General features: G+C 33.5%; 1 protein-coding gene across 1 annotated transcript; it reads left to right on the top strand.

Annotated features, from left to right (window-relative positions):
* Window positions 1–2,258: 2,258 nt before the first annotated feature.
* Window positions 2,259–5,983, top strand: LOC113865575 (NAC domain-containing protein 7-like). Its single transcript, XM_027500243.1, has 4 exons — window positions 2,259–2,542; window positions 4,015–4,193; window positions 4,286–4,557; window positions 5,348–5,983. The coding sequence occupies exons 2-4, from the start codon at window positions 4,034–4,036 to the stop codon at window positions 5,981–5,983; spliced, it is 1,068 nt and encodes a 355-aa protein (XP_027356044.1). The 5' UTR covers window positions 2,259–2,542; window positions 4,015–4,033.
* The last annotated feature ends 4,220 nt before the right edge of the window (window positions 5,984–10,203 follow it).

The following is a 10,203-nucleotide window of genomic DNA, read 5'->3' as shown; positions in this document are numbered from 1 at the left end:
AGATATATTTCTAGTTTTTTTGGATATTTCTTGCACGATATTCACATCACAACACCCCTAACATGAAGATAATTAATTTCGTTTTGTTTTGCTAGTATGCAATACGACGTTTCCGTCTACTACTATTTCTATTGTTTCCTCTGCTGTAAATGAAGTATCATTTTAGCATTAAAATTATATATTGAGTTATGTCTTCAGATTTTAATAAAAAATTACTTTTTAGTCTAAATTTGTCCTCAAATAAATAATAAGTATAGTCAGTTTAACAGTAAATAAAGAGAACATATAATAAAGACAATTCAATAGAAGTATTTTATTAATCAAGATATTGATTATTTATTTGCATATTTCATGTGAAAAACCTTAAGCATCAAAAAATTTAAAGTGAAGGAAGCATGTTCCTTACAAAGAATGATAATAATAAAGAACTACGACATTATATTTATGGAAAATATTTAATTTGTATACCATTTGAGGAATACTAAGTATAAGTAAAGCTATCCTATTTATAGTTTAAACACAATTTTTAGATGCATATACGCAGAAAAATAAAATTAAACAAAAAAATATATAAAATTAATTTTTAGTAATTTATATAACAAAACTGTATATTTATAGATTGATGCACTAGCAGAGCCATACCTAAGAGGGAAATCCTGAGGAGATAAATTCCAAGGGCTTTTTGTTAGCCTTAAATAAAAACAACTTAACTCGCTGGCAGGTGACAGGTGTTTGAAACCATTTTTTGAGAGATGAATTATCCATAAAGAGGAGTACTTGTCAAATGGGAAACATAAGAAATGCATCGTCTCATTCAGGTCCCTTCAACAATACCCAGATTAATGTTTCAAGCCTGCATTTGCAACTATAGTTTAGATATAGAATACACTTCATAGATTTTAATTTTATTTTTTTTTCCAAATTGATTTCGCAAGTTTTACATTTATTTTGAGTGATTCAATCTCTTGGCTTAAATAGTGGCAAACCGATGCAGGAATAATAGTATGTATATGAAGTATTTCTTTTATAAAGTTGAATCACAAGAAATATATATTAGTTATTATGATGATAAGTAAAAGTATAAGTTTTTATTCACTTCATAACAAACAGAAAATGTTTGCTGAAATAAAAATTTTATTGTTTTCTTTTGTATCGCTTAAGACAAATGAAATAATTATCACTTTAAAGACATTAACTTTTCCACATTTACTCTCAGACAATTATTAGAGGTACACTCATCCTAGCCTATTGTAGTGAGTAAACATTGGGATTAATGAGGTGAATGAATACATATGTTGGAACTAGTATGGTTAAATTGAGATTAGTGCAAGGCCTGCAAGAATTGTATCATTAGGCTAATTATAAGCTAAAACAACCATCACTAGTGATGTAGAATTAATAAGAAAGGGACAAGGAGAGAAGCTAGCTAGCCATGAGCGAGGTTTTCAAGATTTGGCATATATCTGGGCCAAATGTCCCGTAGAACATCCATGAGATCCAGTGTCACTTCGGAGATCATCATAACAATTTAATTACAGTTGAGAATCGAAGATGGTGGAAATGGTAGGGACTAAGAATGGAGGTGGGGGCCAAAAGGGTCCACAATGCCTCATTTGTGTGTGAGGGTATACCTTTTTTGTAAAAGGGAGAGGGGTGGCTGTTCCATTACGTCACCACCAATGCCTCTTTGAAATTTGTTTACTCTTTTTAGTGCTTTATGCACCCCTTTAAGATTGCTGATTGGCCTGTGCTGTTAGTTCCTCTCTAACTTCACCGTTTAGTTTGCTTTCTTCTCTCTCTCTCTCTCTCTCTCTCTACATTGATCTTTCTCTAGGCTAGCTAGAGCTAGCTCATATATGCAAAGCTTGAAGATAGATAGATAGAAAGAGACCCTTTTGAGAGAAAAATCTGGCAGTGGCACTCACCAGTTGTTGGCTGGGTCTCTATCAGTTGTGGGTAGAGGTGGCAGCCATATTTCCTTGCCTTTACCTCTGCCCTTTTTCCGCCACCTTTTGTCGCGCTCTCTCACTCCAAAACCTTTCCCACCAATTCAGCTCAACCGACAGCGAGACCTAGCTCATCATACATCGTATAGCATATAGTGTTTGCGAGAAACCAAAGAGAAGTATCATTAGGGTTTTATTTTTTCTTCTTATTTAACTTCCTTTTTGTTCTTCCCGTTCCAGCTTTGATCATCAGAGTTTGCCGCTTCCTGTTCCTTCTAACCTTTTTCCTCGGGATCCGATCCCACAAGTAGAACACAGGTTGTGACTTGTGAGAGAACAAAAAATAGACAAAAAAGTTGAAGGGGGTTCTATTCCCGAGGACTTATGTTTGTTACTGTTTGAGCCTTTTCTTAGTACTTTTATTGTTGTTGAAACTCTTTGTCTGATTTAATTAGGAGCTTCCTCTATATATTTTGGAGTGAAGTTGAGAGATACCACTTTCTTCTCAGTTGTAAACACCAACTCATTTTTGCAAGCAGAATATTTGTGACTGCACCACCGCAACCAGATCTGTGAAGACTCTCGTTGCTTGATCTGTGAGCTCTCTTGCACTTTCACTCTAATTTGTTATTGTATTTTTATTTCCTCCTTTTTCTCCATCTCCTTTCTTCTAAGATATACAAGTAGAGACTTCTCACTTTTCGGATCTTAAACGCAAGAAACCCTTAAAGTGATCGAATTTAAAGGTTTTTTTATTTTTATTTTTTCAATCAATTTGCATCCCCAGGCGGCTGTCTATATGATCTTGGTTATGCTTAGTTTAAGCATGCTGTTAGACATTATAAGAAGGTTCATGAATTTTATTCTTTAAAAGCATGGGTCATAAATTAGCTAGTGGGAATCACAATGAGTGACAATCACTTGTATGTACATCCAGTACTAGTAAGCGTTGTGCATGTCTACTATCGCATGTGTTGACTATGTGAACATTTCACACGCATAATCATCATGATCATGCTTTTTCTCATAGTATATATATATATATATATATATATATATATATTCCAAGGAACAAATATTGAATAGTAACTTTTATTCTTCTTTTCCAATATATACATTATTTGACAACTTCTAATATTATCAGCGCATTGTATGTACGCATTTTGATGAGATGTAGGGTCATTTATACGATTTATTCTGCTTCCACCTTTCCTTGATGAATATATTAGGTTTCAAATTTGTCCCTCACTATCAAAACTTGGGTCACAACAAGTTTTTAAATTTGGAATTGGAATAAATCCTGACGTTTATGATGATTGGATTTTTCTTCCGAAGAAAGTACTTCGTAGCCCGGTTATGCAAAAATTTTGGGGATATATGTCTTTACTGGAACCTCATCCCATATTTTTTTAGAAGTTCCCATTAAATGTTAAAACTTACTGGCGCAAAACAACTTTTAACTCCCTCTAATCATGGTTACGATCAACACGTACAGGGAAAACATAATTAAACAAAAAGAAAGAAAAAGAAATAGAATTACCACATTATGTTTTTTAATTATTCGTGAAGGGTGAATATCAACTCAATATAATGACCAAATTGGCCTTATGAAAGTGAAAGACAACAGTTAATTCTCTGTCAATCGGAAATAGCTCAAGTGATCGGGTAGGCAGATATTTGGCAAAGGCCATTTAATAGTAAATCCTGAAATTAAAAAGAAAATAGGCATTTCTCCCCATGTGTTGGAAGTTTTGCAATTCTGATCTTCAATTTCATTTAATCCTTTCACCTAGGTTGAAAATGAAATTAATTTTATGAGCATAACAATATCTGCAAAATCAATTGGCTTAACTTCCAGGCTATAGGTTCCCTGTTGGTTGTTTATTTCCTTAATATTACAAATTTTTTGTTTGTATGCTGTGTACTGGCACGATAACTTGTTGGAAAATCATGATAAAAAGCCAAGTTTACTCGATCATATTAATATCCTGTTAAACAATATTTACATTTGGCCAAGCTACAGTACATTACAAAAGATGGAAGTAACTTATTTGATCCAATTTTGCAGGACTCAAAAGAGGGAGAACATGAATACTTTCTCTCATGTGCCCCCCGGTTTTAGGTTCCATCCCACAGACGAAGAACTTGTTGATTACTATCTTAGGAAGAAAGTTGCATCAAGGAGGATTGACCTAGATGTCATAAAAGATGTAGACCTCTACAAAATTGAGCCCTGGGATCTTCAAGGTAGTACCGAGTTCATAGCTTTTGAATTCGAGAAGAGGAACAATTTTATTGGTGAAAGATATATTATTGCTAATTTCTGCATTTTATTAAAGAGATTTGCAGGATAGGAACAGAAGAGCAAAATGAATGGTACTTCTTTAGCCATAAAGATAAGAAGTATCCAACTGGAACTCGCACAAATAGAGCAACTGCAGCAGGATTTTGGAAAGCAACAGGAAGAGACAAGGCAATCTATTCCAAGCATGACCTGATAGGGATGAGGAAAACCTTAGTCTTTTATAAGGGTCGAGCTCCAAATGGACAAAAGTCAGATTGGATAATGCACGAGTATCGGCTCGAAACAGATGAACATGGCACACCACAGGCAAGTCAATTTCTAAAATCATAATTAAGGTTTAGTAAAAAACATAAATATAAACTGTTTCCTACTCAATCTATATTATATGTTAAGTCAAAATTAATTTACGATGCACCTAAATTAATTTACTTAGCTTATAAGTGGTTGTATTGGATGAGAGAGATCGGATTTTGCCTTAAAGTCTCAGTTGACATATCTGTTGTCTATAGAGAGAGGTGGGGGGGAGGGGTCAACGTTGTGACTTGTTATCCAAAGTTCTAACACCAAGTATGAAAATGCTTTCGTTGTCGCTGCTGTAACGTAGTTATTCTCTCCTTTAAGACAAAACAAATATTTGGTTCACATTTTTTTGTTGTACACTCCTTATTGTACCAAATTGTTTGACAGAAGAGTAAGAAGAGAAAGAAATAGAAAGTGCGACTTATAGTCGGTGTAAAAGAAAATGCAGTAAAAATTAATTTGAAAAATATGCAGAATATTTAAAATATACACAACCCTTTTATAAATATTTTCAAGTTTGAATTACCGTTGAAAACTAAAGAGAGACGTTGAGTTCATTTTAAACTTATCTAGTCAAAGTCACAAGCTCCTCTATGATGAAACACCATTGGGAAGCTATAATATGCAATAACATACAGTTCATTTTCTTTTTTGACAAACATCTATTAACTTTTGTAATTACTTGGCTATATACAAATTTTTTATTTTGGTAAATTTCTCAGTACATCCCCTTGAACTAACGATTGTTTTATCCTTCACGTGGACCCATTTAATTTTGTATGGCTGAATTAAGCAGGAAGAAGGATGGGTGGTGTGTAGAGTATTCAAGAAGAGAGTAACAACCATGCGTAAAGTGAGTGAACACGACTCCCCCTGTTGGTATGATGAGCAAGTCTCTTTCATGCAAGACTTGGACTCGCCAAAGCAAACCTCTCAATCTAATTTGGTCTACCAGCTACCATATCCTTGCAAGAAAGAGCTAGATTTGCCATACCAATTGCCTCGAGACCACTATCTTCAGCTTCCACTTTTAGAGAGCCCAAAACTGCTTCAATCTGCTTCTACCATAACCTCTAATCCAATGGCAGCATATGGTCTTGATGTAATAAGCCAGGCTTCTACTCTCTTTCCCTCATCACTCCTACAAGAACAAGAAGTTGGTCGCCAAAACTTTCAGCCACCGTATTGCAACAACAATTCCACTGAACAAGGCGTTGATCAAGTAACTGATTGGCGAGTGCTTGACAAGTTTGTTGCTTCACAGCTTAGTCAAGATACTTCCAAAGACAACAGCTATTCCAACGCAGGCAATATCTTTCACGGCACGGACAATGGCAATGTAGAGTTCAGACATTTGGACAAACAAGAAATAGTGGTGCCTGAAAATGTCTCAACATCCATCTCCAGCTGTCCAATCGATTTGTGGAAATAGTGGCTACTTATAAATTGGTTTTGGGTACATACTAATTATAGGGTACTTAGCTAAAACATCACTTGCAAGCACTGCTTAAATGCCTGTACATAATAAACGTAATGGGCGAAACTTTAACTGTATTGTGGAGCTTCTGCCTCCAGTACTTCTAGCTAGCCTCTAGCATTCAATTAAAAAAAAAAAAAGCTTAATGAAACAGTCCAATGTTTAGTAAGAAGGCATATATATTTCCCTGAAGATGGAAAGCTTTGCAGTTGAAAGTTGCATTGTTTGCTATGCATGCAATATATATAGCACTACTATGTAAGCCATGGTACGGTCTAACAGCCACATCCGCTGTTTCTATTAGATTGACCGGGTGGTCGATATATATTCATATATCTATGTCTGTATGTTACTATTAAATGAAATAGTTATAGAATAAATTGTTCCTTTTTCTTTTTGTTTGTCAATTTTGAACGTCTGTTTCACTAGTTTGTTTTCTTAATCGATTTGTATAAGGCTTTTGTGTCTTTGCAGTAGAGAATAAATACTTTTTTTTCTAATTTCTTTAATCATGAATTTTTAACAAAATAGAGATGAAAATGGATAATCTCGATAGATAATTGATTATAGATCGTAATCCATAAGTACTCTTGATGCTCAACTTCAAATAGCCTTATATTAATAATGTTCTCTTTCCGTGGAAAGAAAGATTAGAAGTATATGACTCGTGATGATCCATCTAGCATCAAGCTTATATTCTAAGACAAATGAAGGTTTAATTAATTAAGGACCTTAATTTTAAAAGATAGAAATCTAAAATGTCGAATTTTTACCCCACACCCGGGCCTGATCTTGATTTGGCTTGTGCGATAATATTTGATGATGAAACAACAAAAAGAAAAAGGAAACAGTACTTAACACGCACAACACAATGAATGGTACCACATATTCTTAGCTCCTACGTCTCGCAATATATGTATCCCGCATATGCATTGAAGTCTATCTGAGGTTTAGAAGGCAAGCAAAAGATAGACCTATATATAGCCTAGACTTGAAATTGGGAATACCCGAAGTTAGCTCTTTAGTTACTCCAAGTGGCACCATATCATGCAAGCAAATTATTATAGTCATGATAGGGATCACAAGTGCCATATCATATACGTAACTCCAACGCCTAGTAGAAGATTTGAAATTGAACTTTATTTTAAACAAAGGCCAAAATGAGATATACCACTATGCTAATAATAGCAATCAAACATGCACAAAGTGTAATATGGGTTTAAAGTAATAGAATAAATAAATAGCATATATTGAAACTTAACGTTTCACATTAATCAAGTGCATAGGAAACAAGTAGTTTAAGGACCGATCAATAAAGAAACTAAAAAATGTTTATATTCTCATTTTCCTAAAGGAAGGTTATATCTTTGTTTTGGAAATGTCAAATATTTCTTGGATCGGTTACCTGCGACTTTAAACACCTGTCAACCATGTTAGCAATAGTTAAAGTAGCAAAGAAAGTGGCAACTCGGCTACCTGTGTCTATAAACTAAAAAACAAAATGAAGTAGAGAATTGCATTACAATCTTAGGAAGCTTCAAAAAACTGAAGAAAGCCTTCGCAACAAATTCAGAGTGTATGATGATGAATTAAGTTTGGGAGGAAAATATCAAATGAAACAAGAGAGTAAGAGCAATGCTCACAAATAAAAAAAAGAAAGTGAGGTAATTTAAAAACTGATAAACGGATAAAGTTTGAAAGGCATGAATGCCATAGAAAGCACACACAGAGAAGCTTGAAACCATTTTTTGTTTTCGTGTGGGCATGGAACAGAAATAATTCTGATAGTGGTATACCTACCACAAGAACATTGGCCTAGTAGAGTGAGTGCAAAACATAACGAAGCTAGCTAGCTCAAAAGAACGAAGAGAAAAATATAAGATAGTCTACTAGAGTACAACAAGCTATAGCATGCATGATATATATAGCAACCTATGGGGTTTAATATATCCACAGGAGAAGAAGCACAATGAGAACTGCAGAGGTGAGAAGTGTTAGATTTATTGATTACTTAAATATACGTGACGATGGGATTTACTTCTTGTGAAGTCAAGCTTGGTCGTCTTCTCTTTTAAGCAATTATGTTCTCAGACGACACACTCATGAACCATGTTACAGGTGGAGGGAGATAAAGATGCATAAAAATGGAGGCAGTGATTAAGTTGTGGATTCCAAGGTAATAAAAGATGTTCAAAGTGAGAGCTATTTTCTGACTAAACTTGGCGCGTGTCCATTTCCTTGGTGTTATTAAGCTGTGACAGAGAAAGAAAGCATGTGCATGCGTTTCAAAATTAGCCACCAACAACGGCATGCCATAACAATATCAGGGCGCACAAGAGTGGATGAATAATTAAGGGTATACAGTGTGACATTATGTATTTTTTAGTGTATGTTATTTGTAATGGAAGGAATCATAAAATATCATTCATTCACACCTAGGAACATCTCCATGTGACTGCTATTATGTTCGCTCTTCCACTACATACACAAATGTCCCACTTTGCATGAATACAAAAGCAACTCCCACTCGGCATGGTATATATATGTAGTGTTTCATAGGATAAATTATTAGCCATTTTCTACGAGGAGGAAGGAATGCAGAGCCATTAGGAATGTTTTGTTTGAGCGTAAAATTAATGTGCTTTGCACTGAACATTAATTTCGTACTTCATTAATTAACGTCAAATTGAGGTTCACCCTATTAGCATCGGTTGTATTTTTTTAGCCGACAAATGCAACACATGATGTTGGGGCTTTCGACTCCCTAAATGTACTTTCATGATTAGTTTCCTGTATCATACATTGCCAAGGGACAAATCAATTCAAGTTGTTGCCTTATTTAGGGCTCTCTCTCTCTCTCTCTCTCTCTCTCTCTCTCTCTATGTGTGTGTATATATATATATATATGTGTCATCGTCAATTGCTATATTTTTTACTTTTGCCAAGAAAAATGTATTTATACTCTGTGTGTACGCGTGTGCGTGCAAGAAACAGAGGCAACAGAAGTTACAGACAGAATACACTAAAAAAATTATATATTTTAATTCTAAAAACATTTACGTACCAAACAATCTAAGATTTGTGATCGGATTTTTCTTTTCTTTTTAAGTTTATTCAACCCGTACATACTCGTAACATTAAACAATTTTTGTTATTCGGAGCTTAAAATTAAAGATATATTAAACGATGTAATTGATTTGTGTATCGATTACAGGAGTGAAAAATATCTTTAATAATAACTTGGAGATTTTTTTAATTAGCTTTTAAGATTAAATTAAGTGAGCTTATTCTAGCTAATTTTAATAGTGAATCATTCACGTATACTGCGTATCGGTTAAGAAATCTGAGTACAATGTGATAGGATATTAATTATTTTAATAACAGAAATGTTTAATTAATGTATAATTTTGAGACAATATGTTTCAGTATAAATTTAGAATATATGTATAATGAATATTAATTTATGCCCGACACAATCATATTTGTAATATCTAATATTTCATCGCCATTCTGCATCAACTTTTGTGAATTTAAGGACACAACACTGACGTCATTTTGGAATCTTAAGTTTTACACATTCATTATTTCGATTAATTATTTTGTCAGTTCTTCACTAGACACGGATTTTCTGAACATAAATATGGTTATTTATCGGCTGGCATTGTGTTTCTCTATTATTTTGAAATCTTCCTCCATTCAAAAAAGTAAGGCACAAAATCTTCATCCGATCATCATTGTCAATATAAAGGAAAAAGTGGGATAATGTATAAAATTATAAATTAAGAATATTTAAAATGAATTATATGACAAACTATTTTAATTTAAATTAATGAAATATTTTATTTTTTTCTTTACATATTAACATATATCCATCAATATTAATATTTAGGAAGTATTTTTTTATTAAAAAAGTATTATATATAAAATATAAAAAATCATTTGAGACTAATTTTTTAATTAATATAAAGTATATTTAATATTTTTATTTCAAATGCTTACAAAAACAATGAACACTGTGAAAATCCATTCATACATTTTGTTGGGGTCAAATACAATGTGAAACAAATACAAAAGCAATGATATAAATAAAATTTTGTGCTCAAACTTGATATGTGGTAATGATAATATGAGGCATCTAATGCGCATGGAAAGGGCGTTGACACAAGCACAAAAGG

The sequence above is a fragment of the Abrus precatorius genome, unplaced genomic scaffold (genome assembly GCF_003935025.1).
Source record: "Abrus precatorius isolate BTA unplaced genomic scaffold, Abrus_2018 Scaffold4, whole genome shotgun sequence".
NCBI classification, from domain to species: domain Eukaryota; kingdom Viridiplantae; phylum Streptophyta; class Magnoliopsida; order Fabales; family Fabaceae; genus Abrus; species Abrus precatorius.
Note: the sequence above shows the minus strand (reverse complement) of the source record. Positions and strands in the feature narration are given on the sequence as shown.

Bases quoted from the DNA above. Each gene is read 5' to 3' on its own strand.
- LOC113865575 (XM_027500243.1), top strand. From the start codon at position 4,034: ATGAATACTTTCTCTCATGTGCCCCCCGGTTTTAGGTTCCATCCCACA. The intron at 4,194-4,285 runs GTAGTACCGAGT...ATTTTATTAAAG, and splicing joins TGAGCCCTGGGATCTTCAAG to AGATTTGCAGGATAGGAACA. The intron at 4,558-5,347 runs GCAAGTCAATTT...TGAATTAAGCAG, and splicing joins ATGAACATGGCACACCACAG to GAAGAAGGATGGGTGGTGTG.